We start from the raw sequence: 20,058 nt of genomic DNA, 5'->3' as shown, positions 1-20,058 counted from the left end.
TATTTACAGCACAAAGAAGGAAAAGGTTCTGGTAGAAAGAGGTTCCGTTTATATTTATATGTATTTTCATGGCTTTGTTTGCCCTTCTCCAGTTACGTTTCCTTATCTCTCCCTCTAACTAATTGACTCTCCAGCTCATTAAATGTAAATGAGCCTTTTATATAAAGGGTAACTAATCCTGGAGACTGAAGAGACTTTTCCTTTGATTGCGACTTTATATATGTCCCTGCCATAAAGCAAGACAGGGCTGTTGCACTTTGGCAGACAGGAAGTGCGGTTACATGAGTAACAGGAAATCCACTCCCCCCAAGAGCTAGTATTTCCCCAGCTACTTATATAATATTACAGACCATTGTATAGGCGCATGCATTTATATTTAGTATACTGCCCCCTAGAGGCACATTACAGGGGATCCCCTCCCCCACTCAGATGAGGAAACTGATCCCTGGGGATCTCAGGATCTATTGAAGGTGAATCTGAAGTTAGTGCAAGAATCAGCAGTTTCGCTTCCCCTAATTACACATATAGAGACCCCTCCCCCCCCCAAAAGTCTTAAAGTCTCCTAAAGGCAAAGTAGAAACAAAGGCAAATTCCTGGTCCGAGAAACAGATACAAACCATTATATAAAACAAACCTCTATATACAGACCCCGCCCCCTGCCCCACCCCCATGGGAATAAGGGAAGAGTTTTGTAGAAAAGCAGTCAATGTCCAAAGTCTGGCCCAAGAGATAAGCTGCACCCCATGCAGGGGGACCAACGGCATCAGGATCCAGTTGGGGTCAATATGCATCCACAAGAATTGCAAGTGAGGAGAACCTCTACTTATTTGTATCATTTCTATAGGCTGAAGCTCACCCGCTGGGTTATAAAGTACGACCTGGGTCGGTGCTGATCCAATCCCAAGTACAGACCAATTCAGATGTAGGGTGTTCTGATCAGTCGGAAGTGGATCCACTGTCTCCCATTGTGGGAACCTTTGGTTATTGGAGGATGTTTCTCAATGAGTAAGTAGTTGAACTAAACCCAATAGGACTTTCCATTTCTCAGCTCTTTCCCTTTAGAGTCGAGTCTCCTTGTGGGCCCAGTACGTCGTTTGCAGCAAGTTTAAATTACTGACAAGATTCCCATTTTGGGGCAAAGCTGAACCTGTACATCGACCATCCGCAGCCTTATTCTCCGTTGGGTGGAAACGTTTCTGTACCATTAGAACAACAGCCGCGGTCATGAAGATAAACACTGTCCCCAGTGCCAACGTCATGCCAAGGTAGATGTACCTGCAAAAGAGTCAACATGAGAAGAGAAGAACACTGGGACCTCCTCTGTGGGACTTCTTCAACCAACGACTCAAGTCCTGAATGGGACAAGTACTGGTGAACATAAGAAAAAAGATCTGAGGTAAGAGTAAGGAGATAGAACCTAAGGTAGAATCAAGCAGATCATCAGAGGAATATCAGCAAAGAGAAAGAAGATTAATTAAAAGAAGAAAGAAGAGAAGAGAAGAGAAGGAGGAAGAATGAAAAAGAAGGAAGAGAAACTATAAGAAAGAAGGACTGAAAGAAGGAAGAAAAATGAAAAGAAGAAAAAAGAAGGAAGAATGAAGAGAAGAAAGAATAGAGTGTAAAAAGAATGAAAAGGAAGAAGAATGAATAGAAGGAGGAAGAGATATAAGAAAGAAGAATGATGAGATTAAATAAAAAATAAGGAAGATACGGAAGAAGAAGAAAGAAGGATGAAAAGATAGAAGAGAAGAACATGTAAGCAGGGGTATGTAGAGAAGATGATTGGTGGGGTGTAAGTTGTTCAAATGAAGATATTAAGGAAATTTCAAGAGAAAAGAGTGAGAAGGGCAGAGTGAAGGGTGTGGGAGAAAAGAGAAGGAAATGGGAGGAAAAGCTTAGGACAGGTTGGGGACAGAGAGAGAATAAGAGAGGATGTATTTTATGGAGAAAAGAGGGAGTTGCATAAGGGTGCAATGGGCAGAAGATAAAGCAAAAGTAGGGAGAAGGACCTGTTTGGCCAACTGTGGTTTCTTCTAGGGACTTCCTCCTGTGAGTTCATCTCCACTTACCGGAAAGCGTCCATATTGTAGAACCTACAGGCCCCTCTCCCACTGCAGTTCTTGCTGCTCCATTTGAGGCAGACAGTGTCAATCAAAGCCCCCAAGTACATGGGCGCCGGGATCCCCGCTGTGTGAGGGAAACACAGGGAGAACTTTCTGATATGAGCATCTCAGTGTTTTTACATTTGGTGTCTCATTTGACTGTCCCTTTGCACGGAGGAGTGTATCTCCTGGTACTCGTGTGACTGTCTCTTTTTCCTTTGCACGGGGGAGTGTATTTCCTGGTACTCGTGTGACTGTCTCTACTTCCTTTGCATGGAGGAGTGTATTTCCTGGTACTCGTGTGACTGTCTCTATTTCCTTTGCACCGGGGAGTGTATTTCCTGGTACTCATGTGACTGTCTCTACTTCCTTTGCATGGAGGAGTGTATTTCCTGGTACTCGTGTGACTGTCTCTATTTCCTTTGCACGGGGGAGTGTATTTCCTGGTACTCGTGCGACTGTCTCTACTTCCTTTGCACGGGAGAGTTTATTTCCTGGTACTCGTGTGACTGTCTCTACTTCCTTTGCATGGGGGAGTGTATTTCCTGGTACTCGTGTGACTGTCTCTACTTCCTTTGCACGGGGGAGTGTATTTCCTGGTACTCGTGTGACTGTCTCTACTTCCTTTGCACGGGGGAGTGTATTTCCTGGTACTCGTGTGACTGTCTCTACTTCCTTTGCACGGGGGAGTGTATTTCCTGGTACTCGTGTGACTGTCTCTACTTCCTTTGCATGGGGGAGTGTATTTCCTGGTACTCGTGTGACTGTCTCTACTTCCTTTGCACTGGGGAGTGTATTTCCTGGTACTCGTGTGACTGTCTCTACTTCCTTTGCATGGGGGAGTGTATTTCCTGGTACTCGTGTGACTGTCTCTACTTCCTTTGCACGGGGGAGTATATTTCCTGGTACTCGTGTGACTGTCTCTACTTCCTTTGCACGGGGGAGTGTATTTCCTGGTACTTGTGTGACTGTCTCCACTTCCTTTGCACGGGGAGTGTATTTCCTGGTACTCGTGTGACTGTCTCTACTTCCTTTGCACGGGGGAGTGTATTTCCTGGTACTCGTGTGACTGTCTCTACTTCCTTTGCACGGGGGAGTGTATTTCCTGGTACTCGTGTGACTGTCTCTACTTCCTTTGCACGGGGGAGTGTATTTCCTGGTACTCGTGTGACTGTCTCTACTTCCTTTGCACGGGGGAGTGTATTTCCTGGTACTCGTGTGACTGTCTCTACTTCCTTTGCATGGGGGAGTGTATTTCCTAGTACTTGCGTGACTGTCTCTACTTGAGACATGTGGTAGTGTCTTTGAGTTACACAAGTGGGTGTGTCCTGTGTATCACTAGTGGGAGGAGACAATGAATTGGACTCACCGAGCACCCGTATCACCAAAGTGTAAATGCCCAGTGCAAAGGATTTCAGCTCGGGTTTGATGCATCTGTGGGAAGAAGATGAGAGACATGTACCCCAGGTATCAGGTATTGGGGAGTCACAACTAAAATTGTTCTTTTCTAGGAATCACATGATATTCACAAATCAGTAAAACTCATGAATCTGATTATTTGAAAATTACTTGCCACCTGCGAGGCTCCGCCCTTAGTATGGAGGAGGAGCTGAGAATTACCTGAGAAGCAGCATGTATCCGGGGGTGCCCCCTAGTGACAGAGCAAATGAGGTCATCACTGACATCACCACAAAGTACAAGAACATTTTGGAGCAATCTCTTCCTTTTGCACAAGAACCCGCCACTGCGGAACCGCCCCCAGAGTGAGACGCCGGGGCCCCGACACAGCTACAGTTATAGAACTCCTGCAGAGACAGAGAGAGGGGCCCCGTTATTCCCTCGACTCAAAGCAACTCCCCAATATCCATTCATTCAGTCTGCACTGCTGCCTCTGACTCCTGATTCAACTCCCCAATATCCATTCATTCAGTCTGCACTGCTGCCTCTGACTCCTGATTCAACTCCCCAATATCCATTCATTCAGTCTGCACTGCTGCCTCTGACTCCTGATTCAACTCCCCAATATCCATTCATTCAGTCTGCACTGCTGCCTCTGACTCCTGATTCAACTTCCCAATATCCATTCATTCAGTCTGCACTGCTGGTTCTGACTCCTGATACAACTTCCCAATATCCATTCATTCAGTCTGCACTGCTGGTTCTGACTCCTGATACAACTTCCCAATATCCATTCATTCCTCATTCTCACTGGGTTTATAGTTCTGTGTAACTGTCATTGTGTCTGTCCCTTTCTCTTCTCTGCACTGCTGCTTCTGACTCCTGATACAACTTCCCAATATCCATTCATTCCTCATTCTCACTGGGTTTATAGTTCTGTGTAACTGTCATTGTGTCTGTCCCTTTCTCTTCTCTGCACTGCTGCCTCTGACTCCTGATACAACTTCCCAATATCCATTCATTCCTCATTCTCACTGGGTTTATAGTTCTGTGTAACTGTCATTGTGTCTGTCCCTTTCTCTGCACTGCTGCTTCTGACTCCTGATACAACTTCCCAATATCCATTCATTCCTCATTCTCACTGGGTTTATAGTTCTGTGTAACTGTCATTGTGTCTGTCCCTTTCTCTGCACTGCTGCTTCTGACTCCTGATACAACTTCCCAATATCCATTCATTCCTCATTCTCACTGGGTTTATAGTTCTGTGTAACTGTCATTGTGTCTGTCCCTTTCTCTGCACTGCTGCCTCTGACTCCTGATACAACTTCCCAATATCCATTCATTCCTCATTCTCACTGGGTTTATAGTTCTGTGTAACTGTCATTGTGTCTGTCCCTTTCTCTGCACTGCTGCTTCTGACTCCTGATACAACTTCCCAATATCCATTCATTCCTCATTCTCACTGGGTTTATAGTTCTGTGTAACTGTCATTGTGTCTGTCCCTTTCTCTTCTCTGCACTGCTGCTTCTGACTCCTGATACAACTTCCCAATATCCATTCATTCCTCATTCTCACTGGGTTTATAGTTCTGTGTAACTGTCATTGTGTCTGTCCCTTTCTCTTCTCTGCACTGCTGCTTCTGACTCCTGATACAACTTCCCAATATCCATTCATTCCTCATTCTCACTGGGTTTATAGTTCTGTGTAACTGTCATTGTGTCTGTCCCTTTCTCTGCACTGCTGCTTCTGACTCCTGATACAACTTCCCAATATCCATTCATTCCTCATTCTCACTGGGTTTATAGTTCTGTGTAACTGTCATTGTGTCTGTCCCTTTCTCTGCACTGCTGCTTCTGACTCCTGATACAACTTCCCAATATCCATTCATTCCTCATTCTCACTGGGTTTATAGTTCTGTGTAACTGTCATTGTGTCTGTCCCTTTCTCTTCTCTGCACTGCTGCTTCTGACTCCTGATACAACTTCCCAATATCCATTCATTCCTCATTCTCACTGGGTTTATAGTTCTGTGTAACTGTCATTGCTATTGTTTGTCTGTCCCTTTTGTATTCTGTGGTACTGACTCCTGAAACAATGTAGCAGTTCAATTCTCCAGCAATCAGCTCCTTCTACAACAATTTGTTCTACTACATTCATGAGTTAGAACCAGCAGTGCTTAGAATAAGATTTTCTCATTAGGGAAATAACACTGTTTGGGTGCAGTTTCCCATTAAAATGAAGCAGACGGAACATTTGCTTAAGAATCAGAACCAATATTTTGGACTAGGCATCAGTCCCAGAATGATACAGTAAAGTGGGGGAACCCAAATGTACTCACCGCCCTCTTCCCCGTCGCACTGGAGACGCTGCATCCGGCAAAACAGGCAGAGTAATACGTCAGCCCATTCTCCCCACACACTGGATCCCAGTGGCTCAGGGGGCACCTGCACCCCACATTACACTCAGACACCCCATTTTCCTGATTGGAGATCTGGGCAGAGCTGGAAAAGGCAGAATATTGAGGCAATAAGTTCAGTGGATGATTTTAGATCATTTCATTGTAATTTTAAAGAACTCACTGCTAGTGATGGGTGAATTTATTCACCAGGCGCGAATTCGCGGCGGATTTGTGCGATTCACCACCAGCGAATAAATTTGCAAAACGCCCGCGAAAATTTGCCTGAAAAATTCGCCGCATCAACAAAAACGGGCGCCGGCGTCAAATTCGCAAATTTTTCGGCAAAACGACGCAAATTCGACCATCACTACTCACTACTATGGGCAGTTTAGATGACAGTTTTTGGTACTTTTGTGACCATTTGCTGCCATTTGTACCACTGACCCAGAATCTGATGGTTTTACCCAATTTCATTCTATGGGCAAGTTGCACCCCCTCATGGGCTCATTGGCTCCTACACACCTGGACTTACTCCTATTTCTCACTAACTTACCCTTGGTAAGAGACAGTCAGTCCGGCCATGGAGGAGTTTTTGCACCCCATTGCAAATAAAGAGAAGAGCATCAGGTACCCCAGGAGTGAGGGGCCCAGTAACAATTTTGCTGCTCCCAAGATATTTATTCTGAACCTTTTCATGATGACTCCACCAGAAAAAATGCCCAGGGCCACGGCCGGGATGTTGATGAGACCTGAGATAAAAGCAGATGAGCTTCATGTTAACACGGTTCTTTGGGCTCAGGAGGAGTTTAGAGGCATTGCAGGTGGGTGAAGGGGAGAACCTGAACAGCCAAGGAGGGAACACAAGGAGATGTTGTTTGGGTCCCAGAGAGTTGGGATTGAGTCATTTTCTTCTTCTTCTTCCAACTCCCTGATGCCCAAATCTAGTGGCCCCATCAGGCAACTTCCTCATATGTCAAATGTTGGTTCCTCAGGTTGGCCCCATGCCCTATAGTCAATAAAAATAATTAAGCCCTTTTTGGCTCAATAAAAAGATGATCAGTGAGTATCAGTTGATGGAACCCAACAATCATCATGTTGGCCCTGTGTCCTATAGACAGGTAATAAGAAAAATTAAGCCTTTTTGGCTTAATAACAAGATGATCAGTGAGTAACTCAACAAAGAGGCCAATTGGCTTGTTAGGCTCCTGCCTCTTCCATAAACTTACAATGCTCTTACCCCCCTACAAGCAATGTAGACTTAAGCAAGGGTTCCGTAGCCCTTAAGTATGGGGAAGGGACACAAACAACATTTTTGATTCTTTCAATGAGTCAAGGCTCCATCAACTCAACCTTCTGCAATATCATCATGTGCCTAATGCCCAATGGTAATGACCCAATCCTTATGTGTGTCCATTAGGAACCAAAGGAAGAATATAAGATCGAGAGATTTCCCATGAGTCCCTTGAAGTTTGGATGTTTCAGAAGGGCATGGGGTGAGGGTTCTGTACCTATTAGGAAGTTTGTCTTGGAAGAGGTTTGTCCGTACTGCTGCTCAATGTACTTGGGCTTGTAGGTGACCATCCCAATGAGAGAGTTGTACTGGAAGACGCTCCCACACAGATATAGGAAATACACCGGGTTTCCCAAAAGATCCTTCACTGACGGCAGGAAATCTGCAAAGAACAAGGGGACATACTAATATCTGGGCAAGGGGCAACAGCATTGGAGTGGTACAATTGCCTATTGGCACTCATGGAATTAAATATTAAACTTGCCCAATACAGACGGGGCAGAAGAGTCTCTGTACCTTTCACCATGTTCAGTAAATGCACTTGATCTTGCTCCGTATTCGCCTCATTTTGCTCCTCAAGAATAAATCTCGACTGCTCGGAGGAGGTGCCTGAGTTTTTGTGCATTTCTGCTCGCGGCTGTTCCTTAGGCAGGAACCAGAAGGGAATTGTGGCCAGTATACTGATTCCTCCGGCTATTAAGTACCCAAGCCACCAGGCTCCCACCCAATGGGCATCTGCCGGGGTAATTGTAACGCTGTCTGCAAGCAATCAAAGTAACATGAAATCAAAGGCAGCCAATCACCTTACAGAGATGCTAGAACTTGATTTTGTATGGATCTGGTTAGAGCTCAGCTGGATATTGGACTGGCTTGAAACTCCCATTGGCCGACAAACTCACTGGGCTGTAGGAACTGTCCTCTTCTCATTGGTCTCCAAAAAACCCACCCAGGGGACCAACACTCAAATTAGCTTGATGTAATCCAAATGGGCAGAGCTTCCTGTGAGTGGACACCTGTCCAACTGTCCAATTATATCTTAGGTGACAGCAAATAACCCCACCCTACTGAGGTTTGCATGGGAACATTATAGCAGAGGTAGTTGCAAGAGGGAAAGTGCCTCCTAACTGCCCACCACAAACTAAAATTGCCTAAAAGTACAAGAATTCTGGGTACAGTCCCAGTATGACAATAAATATTGTATGAGCCAATCACCTAAGTTCACTGATCCAATGTCAACAAAGAGCTTGGCACACAAAGATCCCAAGAGAAAGCCAAATATTGGCCCAATAACGGCAGACGTCTGGACACAACCTGAGAGGGAACAGAAAGAAGACTTTAATGGGTTTTTAACAAAAGGGGGTATTTTACTGTATGTTGCCCCTGGAAACACTCATCATTTCTCCTGGTGGAGGACATGTCATTGCTTACTGCCTCCTACTGGTGTGGAAGAGAGACTATGTTGTTGGTTTCTGTCTCCTACTTATGTGGAAGAAAGGCCATGTTATTGGTTACTGCCTCCTATTGGCGTGGAAAAGAGACCATGTCATTGGTTACTGTCTCCTACTTATGTGGAAGAGAGATCATGTCATTGGTTAATTCCTCCTACTGGGTGGTACAGCAGCATGTTGCTGGGTGTTATTGGGGTGGTGCAACTGTCATTTTGAATATCCCAAGCAGAACTTTTTGGTAACTACAAAGCCCCCTAATAAATAAACCTTATTGTGGGCCCCTAGTTGCTGCACTGGGACAATAGTGGAGAAAGCAGCATCTCAGAGAAACAGTTAAGGAAGAACAGTTAAGAACTAATCCCAGTGACCGGTTGGCTCAGCTCAGAGAGAGAAAAGCAACTCATTACCGATATAGAAGGCCGTATTATCTTCACTGGTGTAGTCATCAATGTAAGAAATTCCCAGCGGTTGGATTGGGGCTTCTCCGACTCCTCGCAGGAGATTTCCCAACAGAATGTAAACCCACATTGAGTTCCCAAGGTCTTTTTCACAGCCTGAGGTTCAACACAGAAATGTTCCACTTATCAGTCATATCCTGGTGTCGACCATCCCAGAAAGTTATTCTGATGCCCACTGTATATTGCCCCACTGTCTATTGCCCCACTGTATATTGTCTTACTGTATATTGCCCCACTGTCTATTGCCCCACTGTATATTGTCCTACTGTATATTGCCCCACTGTCTATTGCCCCATTGTATATTGTCTTACTGTATATTGCCCCACTGTATATTGTCCTACTGTATATTGTCCCACTGTATATTGCCCCACTGTCTATTGCCCCATTGTATATTGCCCCACTGTATATTGTCCCACTGTTTATTGCCCCACTGTATATTGCCCCACTGTATATTGCCCCACTGTCTATTGCCCCATTGTATATTGTCCTACTGTATATTGCCCCACTGTATATTGCCCCACTGTATATTGTCCTACTGTATATTGCCCCATTGTATATTGTCCTACTGTATATTGTCCCACTGTATATTGCCCCATTGTATATTGTCCTACTGTATATTGCCCCATTGTATATTGTCCCACTGTATATTGCCCCATTGTATATTGTCCTACTGTATATTGCCCCACTGTATATTGTCCTACTGTATATTGCCCCACTGTATATTGTCCCACTGTATATTGCCCCACTGTATATTGCCCCACTGTATATTGCCCCACTGTATATTGCCCCACTGTATATTGTCCCACTGTATATTGTCCCACTGTATATTGTCCCACTGTATATTGCCCCACGCCCCACTGTATATTGCCCCACTGTATATTGCCCCACTGTATATTGCCCCACTGTATATTGTCCCACTGTATATTGTCCCACTGTATATTGTCCCACTGTATATTGCCCCACGCCCCACTGTATATTGCCCCACTGTATATTGCCCCACGCCCCACTGTATATTGCCCCACTGTATATTGCCCCACTGTATATTGCCCCACTGTATATTGTCCCACTGTATATTGTCCCACTGTATATTGTCCCACTGTATATTGTCCCATTGTATATTGCCCCACTGTATATTGTCCCACTGTATATTGCCCCACTGTATATTGTCCCACTGTATATTGTCCCACTGTATATTGCCCCACTGTATATTGTCCCACTGTATATTGCCCCACTGTATATTGCCCCACTGTATATTGCCCCACTGTATATTGTCCCACTGTATATTGCCCCACTGTATATTGTCCCACTGTATATTGCCCCACTGTATATTGTCCCACTGTATATTGCCCCACTGTATATTGTCCCACTGTATATTGCCCCACTGTATATTGTCCCACTGTATATTGCTAACCTGTCTATCACTAACCTTAACCCTAGTCCTAACACTAATACAATAACCCTAATCGTAACATAATTCTCACTCTTATCCTTACCCTAATACTAACCCTAATCCCTACCCTAAATGCTAAAGTGAACCCCAATAACCCTAACCCTAAAACACCCTACTCCCCTAAGCCTAATATTTACCCTTATCCAGATCCTCACACTGATACTAGGGATACTAGGGTTTGGTATTCATCCAGGATTCAGCCTTTTTCAGCAGGATTGGGATTTGTCTGAAATCTGAATCCTTACAATCATGTGACTTTTGTCACAAAACAAGTAAGAAATTAGTCTTTCCTTCCCTCCTCACTTATTTGCATATGCAAATTACGGTTCGGATTTGGTTCAGTATTGCGTCGAATCTTTCACGAAGGATTTGAGGGGTTCGACTGAAAATAGTTGATTTGGTGCATCTAGAGTTTCCAAATTCTGACCCCATGGAACTCTGGGCAGGGGGCGGAGCCATGACATAATAGGGGCGGGTCCATGACACGGCAGGGGGTCATGATGTCAGGGGCAGATTGGCCAATCGCTATGTCATTTATAGGAAATCCTGCCCAGTTTTCCTAATTTGGAAAACCGGGCAGGCAGTTTTGACCAGGACAGCCCTTCAAAAAAGCCTGACTGTCCAGGACAGTTGGTAACCCTAGGTGCATCCCTAACTACTAACCTAATTCTAACTTTAATCCTGACCCAAACTCAAATCCTCACCCTACTACCCTAACCCTAACCCTAACCCTAACCCTAATACACCAATCCTAATCCTATCCCTTACCCTAACCCTAATACAGCAACCCTAACCCAAATCCTTAATTTAACTGGAATCTCACCCTACTACCCTATCCCTTACCCTAACCCTAATTCACCAACCCTAACCTGAATCCTTAACATAACAGGAATCCTCGCCCTAATACCCTAATCCTTACCTGCATCCTACCCCTAATACCCTATCCCTTGGAGCTGGGCTTTCAGATGTATCCAGGAGGAGCAATTCTGCATACATACACGTAGAGTAAATACTACATCCCAGAGCCAATTACACATCCCAGAAACTTGTTGCTATTGGACCAACCACTGGACCTACCTGTGCCGAGATTCCTATGAGGATTTTCCGAGGGAATGAATTTGGGGTCCCTAGAATCTTGTGCACATGGAGAGACGTTGATAGAAGAATTAGCAGAATGAACTAGAGGTCTCTCATAAGAATAGCTGTGTAGGAATGTACAGACACACTAATTATATACATTATATCAGCCCCCCAAACAAGCACCCCTGGGGACCAAACAAACACAAAGATGGGGTGTCCCACAATTCATTCTTTCTCTCATTATTCCCCCAGTATGTGACAGGGAACTTTACTGCCCTCCTATTGGCCCAGATATTCACACACCTCCCCATACACCAATCAGAGTCCTGCTATGCTTCCTGTATGTGTCACCCCGCTGTCCCCCCTTATTTAGGTGCAGCTGGAATTGCATCCTGGGAAACGGGGAAAAAGCAGTAAGATTTTGTATAATGTTGTTATAACATGAATTCTCCCTCGTTTGCCCCCATGTTTGTATTGTGCCCACCCAGTCATGTGTAAGGTCCTCGGTGGGTTCCTCTAATCCCCTCCTTTGTGTTACATTGACAATCCATTGTCCTGTAATCCGACCCCTCGCAATTAGGTCGCCCCAACATCTGACTTACCGACCCATAAAGAAATGCGGCATCGCAATTAGAAATGTTCCAGCCGCCATAATCAGGCAGCCCGTTCCAATTATTTTGGGTCTGTGTAGCCTCGCGCCAAAGTAGCTTACCAACAGGATCACCAGGAGATTCCCTGCCGGAAAAGCACAAGTCATTCCAACTGCTCTCTTATACAGGATAATCTACCCCCAACTGTATATGATAAGGATATTAGAAATCAGGAGAAGTTAGGAGTATCACTCATGTATTATAATGGATAATGTACCCCCTACTGTAATTGATAAGGATATTAGACGTCACTGAGGGGTTGTTCTGTGACCATATAAAGGCACAAGGCTGCAGGCTGAGTTATACAGGGAACTCTGAGTATCACTCATGTATTATAAGGGATAATGTACCCCCTACTGTAAATGATAAGGATATTAGAATTCACTGAGGGGTTGTTCTGTGACCATATAAAGGCACAAGGCTGCAGGCTGAGTTATACAGGGAACTCTGAGTATCACTCATGTATTATAAGGGATAATGTACCCCCTACTGTAAATGATAAGGATATTAGAAGTCACTGAGGGGTTGTTCTGTGACCATATAAAGGCACAAGGCTGCAGGCTGAGTTATACAGGGAACTCTGAGTATCACTCATGTATTATAAGGGATAATGTACCCCCTACTGTAAATGATAAGGATATTAGAATTCACTGAGGGGTTGTTCTGTGACCATATAAAGGCACAAGGCTGCAGGCTGAGTTATACAGGGAACTCTGAGTATCACTCATGTATTATAAGGGATAATGTACCCCCTACTGTAAATGATAAGGATATTAGAAGTCACTGAGGGGTTGTTCTGTGACCATATAAAGGCACAAGGCTGCAGGCTGAGTTATACAGGGAACTCTGAGTATCACTCATGTATTATAAGGGATAATGTACCCCCTACTGTAAATGATAAGGATATTAGAAGTCACTAGGTAATGTTGTTGCTGCCCCAGACGTACCAATTTCAAAGCTGCCATCAATGACGCCGACCAGGGAAGAGGGGATGTCGAATCTTCGCTCTATTTGGGTGATGGTGCTTTTCAGGTAACTCCCGGCCAGCGCTTTGGCAAAATAAACGAAACACAACGCTGCCAAGAAAATCTGTGACAAGTGATGATCAGAGACGTGGAACATACATGTAACATGTGTTATTCATGCCCAGTAAATATAAGGTTGGAAAGTTCCCCATACACACAAACATGTATTAAAGAACACTAGAGTGTAAGCTCTTTGGACAGAAGAGTTAAATGTGTTATTTCTCAGTGTTTGCCATTAACAACTCATGTTACATTTCATTGTTCAGCTTTGTGTTAATCCTTTTATTTATATTGTCATTGTCCTACACTCCACTCAATGATGTGCCCTAATGTGCCCAATTTTATGCCCAATGATGTGCTTCTGATGAGCCGATTAATATACTCCTAAAATGCCCAATGATGTGCCCATGGTGAGCCCAATGATGAGCCCAATTATATACTCCTAAAATGCCCAATGATGTGCCCAATTATATACCCCTAAAATGCCCAATGATGTGCCCAATTATATACCCCTAAAATGCCCAATGATGTGCCCAATTATATACCCCTAAAATGCCCAATGATGTGCCCAATTATATACTCCTAAAATGCCCAATGATGTGCCCAATTATATACCCCTAAAATGCCCAATGATGTGCCCAATTATATACCCCTAAAATGCCCAATGATGTTCCCAATTATATACTTCCAAAATGCCCAATGATGTGCCCATGATGAGCCCAATGATGTGCCCAATTATATACTTCTAAAATGCACAATGATGTGCCCAATTATATACTTCTAAAATGCACAATGATGTGCCCAATTATATACTTCTAAAATGCCCAATGATGAGCCCAAGTATATACCCCTAAAATGCCCAATGATGTGCCCAATTATATACCCCTAAAATGCCCAATGATGTGCCCAATTATATACTCCTAAAATGCCCAATGATGTGCCCAATTATATACCCCTAAAATGCCCAATGATGTGCCCAATTATATACCCCTAAAATGCCCAATGATGTTCCCAATTATATACTTCCAAAATGCCCAATGATGTGCCCATGATGAGCCCAATGATGTGCCTAATTATATACTTCTAAAATGCACAATGATGTGCCCAATTATATACTTCTAAAATGCACAATGATGTGCCCAATTATATACTTCTAAAATGCCCAATGATGAGCCCAATTATATACTTCTAAAATGCCCAATGATGAGCCCAATTATATACTCCTAAAATGCCCAATGATGTTCCCAATTATATACTTCTAAAATGCCCAATGATGGGCCCATGGTGAGCCCAATTATATACTTCTAAAATGCCCAATGATGTGCCCAATTATATACCCCTAAAATGCCCAATGATGTGCCCAATTATATACCCCTAAAATGCCCAATGATGTGCCCAATTATATACCCCTAAAATACCCAATGATGTGCCCAATTATATACTCCTAAAATGCACAATGATGTGCCCAATTATATACCCCTAAAATGCCCAATGATGTGCCCAATTATATACTCCTAAAATGCCCAATGATGTGCCCAATTATATACCCCTAAAATGCCCAATGATGTGCCCAATTATATACTTCCAAAATGCCCAATGATGTGCCCATGGTGAGCCCAATGATGTGCCCAATTCTAAAATGCCTAATGATGTGCCCAATTATATACTCCTAAAATGCCCAATGATGGGCCCATGGAGAGCCCAATGATGTGTCAAATTATATACTCCTAAAATGTCCAATGATGTGCTCCTGATGTGCCCAAGGATGTGCCCAATTATGCACCCATGATGTGCCCAAGAGCAGCAATAAGAATGAGAAATGACATTGGCAGGAGATATAAAGAGAGAGAGAATATTGTATTCCCAGGCTAGTTCCCCTGTAAGGTTATGGGGTGATGGTGAGAGTTTATAAGGGCCCCTATAACTTGGGGGGACCCTGGGGGAAGCAATTACCTCAAGCCCCTTAAAGCAGCCCTTTCCTACAAGGCCAGACCCTCTGGGGGGTGATTTCTCTTGGCCACTGGGGCAACAGAGTCGTCTCTGCTCCTTGGTGGGGTCCATCTCTGTCTCTGATTTTGGTTCTGGAAAATAAATGAAGAGAATGAAACTGCCTTCAAGTTATTACTTGGGGGGGACACTTGAGCTGGGGGGCCCCTGGGGGAATCTCTGCTTCTCTGGCCGGTCCCACCCTCATTAAGCTCCGAGCCTTTGTCCTTTCTAATCCGATCAATTTCTCATATTTCCACACATTACGCGGGTTTTATTTGCACGGACTTAACCCTTGCACTGCTGCTGGGGAGCACAACAGGGGGCACACATCACTCACACAACAGGCTTAGTTAACTCAAGCTGCTGTTGTGGCCCCTTTATCTGCAATTACTGAGGGGGGCTTCAAACTGGGTGGAATTCTTGGTAACAATCTCCCATTCTCATCCAAGCCCCGCCTCTCTCTTTCTTTACTCTATAGACCAGGTTGCTTCTCAAAACTGATCCCCCAACATAAGGGCTGCTGCTTACCCTCCCCTGTATGAGACCCCCTAGTATCTCTAATGTATATAAGAGAGGTGCAAAGATACTTGGGGGGATTTTCTCTTTGCACCACAAACTTCCTACTTGGGGTGTCCTCAAATCATTGCAAATGGCCCCTCCCAGCCCATGACAAAAATGCAGCCTCATATTCACCTTTCAGGGCTAAAACATTGCTGATCCCTGTGGAACTGCACTCCTAGTGGCGACTGGGGGAACTGCAGGCAACACAATGCAGGGGCTTTTATACTGAGATTATTTAATAAATAGCCCTCCATTTACCTTCATGGCAGCAGAGCTTGTCCTCCCCTTGCAGGGGAACCATTCACCCCCCAGCCCCATATTATGAGCCTTTGAGGGTGCAGGGGAATGCAGATAAAGGGGGTGCAAGCAAGACAACCCTCCCGAGGGCAGAAGAAATAAAGGGCAATTACCTTGAAGAGAGGGAGAGCAATCACAGGGTGCGTTCCAGGAGAGATTGCGAGGCTCATGCTTTGTGGGGCAGACAATGTGCAGAGATGCTGAGACTGCCCCTGCAGCCGTGATAGTAGCACGTGTCTCACTACGAGAGTGCAGGACTCTGGGGAAGGAGGAGGTCTGAGCAGTCGCCTGGTGAGTTCATGCCTTTTATGCCTGTGGCAGGAGAGGGACACACAGCTCTGATCCCTCAATAATGCCTCTCTTTTCTCTCCAAAACAACAAGGGGGGTACGGCTCAGGCTTTCCCAGGGGCACTGACGTCCGTCTCCCCCGTAAGGGCAGATCTCCATGAAAAAAAAAATGATAAAGAACTTTGTTCTCCACTGTTAATGAGCGAAGGGAAAGTGTGGCATAATGATGTGACGCACATGAGCCCCCCCCACTGGGGGTCTAAAAGGGTCCAAATGTCCAGTAGATCCAAAGTACAAGACCTTTACCCCACCCCTCCTTTATTCACCTCATGGCATCAGCCTGGATTGGCTATGTTCCCAACAGTTAAACCAAACAATGTCCTGGTGTTTCATAATGAAACCAATTCATTAAACTGCCAATTAGTCCAACCAGGCCCTGGGCCAAGGTTCCAACTACAAAATACAGGTGGGAACAGATGCTGATGATGCCAATGACTTGGGCACCAGGTGGCCATGATGAAATCTCAGCTCATCCCTGTTGTAGAGACGTAACATTATGGAGAGGACAACTCTGAAGAGCTGAAACTGGTTCCTGGTGGCTGAAGGTCCTTCCATTGGAAAAGACTTTGGTGCCGTAGGCTTGAGCTGGATGGAATCACTAAGGATTTCCACTGGCAGAATAGCAAGGGTATGGTTGGTCCATGATCAAGAGATAAGGACAATCAGTAGCAGAAGAGAAAGATTTGGAGTATATTCTGGCTCATCAGCTTTGATCTCAAAATGGCAAAATCTGCAGGACAAACTTGACCTCTGAAGGCTTGGGTTGAAAGTGGATCTGTAAGAGTGTTGCTCTGAAGACCTTGGACTTAATTGAGTCTGAGGTCTACTATTGCTTTGGTGCAAAGTAACTTTCCAGAACTTAGAGCTCATTGGTAATAAAGTGGGTCTACAAAAGAGCTGTAAGCTATGGGAGTCTATAGGACATCGGACAGGATCTACACAAGACAAAGTAACTCAAAGTTCTGACAAAGTCACTTCATTTGACTTCTCCAAGCTCTGAGATCTTTTCTGCCAGTGTCAGCCTCGGAAGCAATTTGGAGCTCAGAAGCTTTTCTGTTCAAGTGCGTTGGTGGGAAAGTTTGGAACTCTGGAGTCTTGAGTTTGAAAGTGGCCAAAGGAAGTTTATAGGAGACCCTATAAGTCTGGAACTTTTGGAAGCAACATGAGATTGAGAGACCAGGGCACTAGAAACTGTCTTGTTCTTGTACTGTGGCCATTGCGTCTTCTTCTTATGATGTTAATGAAAAAGAATCATCATTATCTCAACTTCCATGAGCCCCAGAAAGAATCACCAGGGGAAAGAGTTGGGTTGAGGGAATCTGCAATGGGATGATGTTATTGGATGATCACAAACCAAAACTACACTTATTCAAGACCTGCTTTAAGATGGCATTGAACTTCCTGTTGGTGCAAAAAACTTTTACCTCCTGTTTCCCGGGCAGCAATGATTTAAGGTGTCTGAAGTTGGGTTGTTCACAGAATGGCCCAAATAGACCCAAATCTCACACAGAAAGAGTCATTTGTTTGCCCCCTTTCCCTGCCCTTTAAGCTAAAAGTTCTTTATAAACAGGACAGAATGTTCTCATTGGATTAAATAGCCAGAGAAAAGGTCTGGGTTTATTTAGAACCCACTAAAAGGAACGACTGAAGTAGTAAAACTACAAGAATGTTCTGCCTTTTATTCATCTCATCTTAAATATAGAAATGGTAAATTAGATGAGAAATACCTGCAGCCAAATGGGAACAAGGGAAATTCATTTCATTTACTAAACCCAATTTAGCCGTTCAGAATTGTTTTTGTCCCTCACAACAAGAATAATCCCACTGTGTATAATAAATCTGCATTCCTAATGACTATTCCCCCTTCAGTCACTCACTAAACCTGAGCCCAGGAACAAAGTGTCTAAAGCAAATCTCACATTACCTGGCCCAGGGCTACTTTGTGTTTAAGCGCCTTACCCAAAGAGCTGAGCAGGTCATGCCCACATCCTAATCACAATGGGACAAGAATCTTTCCTCTATACAGTATATCCCTGACCAGAACCACCCAAGATGTAGGGGCCAGTCTCACCCACTGCAATTCTATTTCCTTTTGTACAATTGTGACTATAGCCTAATTCACCTCTGCCGTCCTGTGACTCCTAGGGGTGTATTTCCAGTACTCTTGAGACTATCTCTACTTACCACTTACCAGAAAGCATCCATATTGTAGAAACGACATGCCCCTCTCCAACTGCAGTTCTTGCTGCTCCATTTGAGGCAGACGGTGTCAATCAAAGCCCCCAAATACCGGGATCCCCGCTGTGTGACGGAAACACAGAGAGAACTTTCTGATATGAGTGTTTTAACATTGTGTGTCTCATTTGACTGTCCCTTTGCACGGGGGAGTGTATTTCCTGCTACTCGTGTGACTGTCTCTACTTCCTTTGCACAGGGGAGTGTATTTCCTGGTACTCGTGTGACTGTCTCTACTTCTTTTGCACAGGGGAGTGTATTTCCTGGTACTCGTGTGACTGTCTCTACTTCCTTTGCACAGGGGAGTGTATTTCCTGGTACTCATGTGACTGTCTCTACTTCCTTTGCACAGGGGAGTGTATTTCCTGGTACTCGTGTGACTGTCTCTACTTCCTTTGCACGGGGGAGTGTATTTCCTGGTACTCATGTGACTGTCTCTACTTCCTTTGCACGGGGAGTGTATTTCCTGGTACTCGTGTGACTGTCTCTACTTCCTTTGCACGGGGGAGTGTATTTCCTGGTACTTGTGTGACTGTCTCTACTTCCTTTGCACGAGGGAGAGTATTTCCGGATACTCGTGTGACTGTCTCTACTTCCTTTGCACGGGGGAGTGTATTTCCTGGTACTCGTGTGACTGTCTCTACTTCCTTTGCACGGGGGGAGTGTATTTCCTGGTACTCGTGTGACTGTCTCTACTTCCTTTGCACGGGGGAGTGTATTTCCTGGTACTTGTGTGACTGTCTCTACTTCCTTTGCACGAGGGAGAGTATTTCTGGATACTCGTGTGACTGTCTCTACTTCCTTTGCACAGGGGAGTGTATTTCCTGGTACTTGTGTGACTGTCTCTACTTCCTTTGCACGAGGGAGAGTATTTCCGGATACTCGTGTGACTGTCTCTACTTCCTTTGCACGGGGGAGTGTATTTCCTGGTACTCGTGTGACTGTCTCTACTTCCTTTGCATGGGGGAGTGTATTTCCTGGTACTCGTGTGACTCTCTCTACTTCCTTTGCACGGGGAGTGTATTTCCTGGTACTCGTGTAACTGTCTCTACTTCCTTTGCAAGGGGGAGAGTATTTCCTGTACTTGTGTGACTGTTTCTTCTAATATTGCATGGGGGGGTGGTGACTGTTTTTACTTCCTTTGCATGGGGGAGTGTATTTCCTGGTACTTGTGTGACTGTCTTTATTTACTTTGCACGGGGGAGTGTATTTCCTGGTACTCATTTGACTGTCTCTGCTTCCTTTGCACGGGGGAGTGTATTTCCTGGTACTCGTGTGACTGTCTCTACTCCCTTTGCATGGGGGAAGTGTATTTCCTGGTACTCGTG

General features: G+C 44.7%; 1 protein-coding gene across 1 annotated transcript; it reads right to left on the bottom strand.

Annotated features, from left to right (window-relative positions):
• Window positions 1–849: 849 nt before the first annotated feature.
• LOC108710175 (solute carrier organic anion transporter family member 1C1) lies at window positions 850–18,755 on the bottom strand. Its single transcript, XM_041585766.1, has 15 exons — window positions 16,260–18,755; window positions 15,253–15,380; window positions 13,222–13,363; window positions 12,227–12,359; window positions 11,622–11,746; window positions 9,044–9,190; window positions 8,401–8,499; window positions 7,705–7,947; window positions 7,406–7,570; window positions 6,451–6,646; window positions 5,838–6,000; window positions 3,723–3,907; window positions 3,472–3,536; window positions 2,070–2,187; window positions 850–1,275 (listed from the first exon to the last, which is right to left on the bottom strand). Exons 2-15 carry the CDS (start codon window positions 15,358–15,360, stop codon window positions 1,059–1,061), a joined length of 2,106 nt encoding a protein of 701 aa, XP_041441700.1. The 5' UTR covers window positions 15,361–15,380; window positions 16,260–18,755; the 3' UTR covers window positions 850–1,058.
• Between the last annotated feature and the right edge of the window lie 1,303 nt (window positions 18,756–20,058).

This window comes from Xenopus laevis, chromosome 3L, assembly GCF_017654675.1.
Source record: "Xenopus laevis strain J_2021 chromosome 3L, Xenopus_laevis_v10.1, whole genome shotgun sequence".
Lineage (NCBI taxonomy): Eukaryota > Metazoa > Chordata > Amphibia > Anura > Pipidae > Xenopus > Xenopus laevis.
This window is presented reverse-complemented; position numbering and strand designations above follow the sequence as displayed.

Bases quoted from the DNA above. Each gene is read 5' to 3' on its own strand.
- LOC108710175 (XM_041585766.1), bottom strand. From the start codon at position 15,360: ATGGACCCCACCAAGGAGCAGAGACGACTCTGTTGCCCCAGTGGCCAA. The intron at 11,747-12,226 runs GTAAGTCAGATG...ATTCCTACACAG, and splicing joins CCGCATTTCTTTATGGGTCG to CTATTCTTATGAGAGACCTC. The intron at 1,276-2,069 runs GTAAGTGGAGAT...ACTCTTTTGCAG, and splicing joins TACAATATGGACGCTTTCCG to GTACATCTACCTTGGCATGA.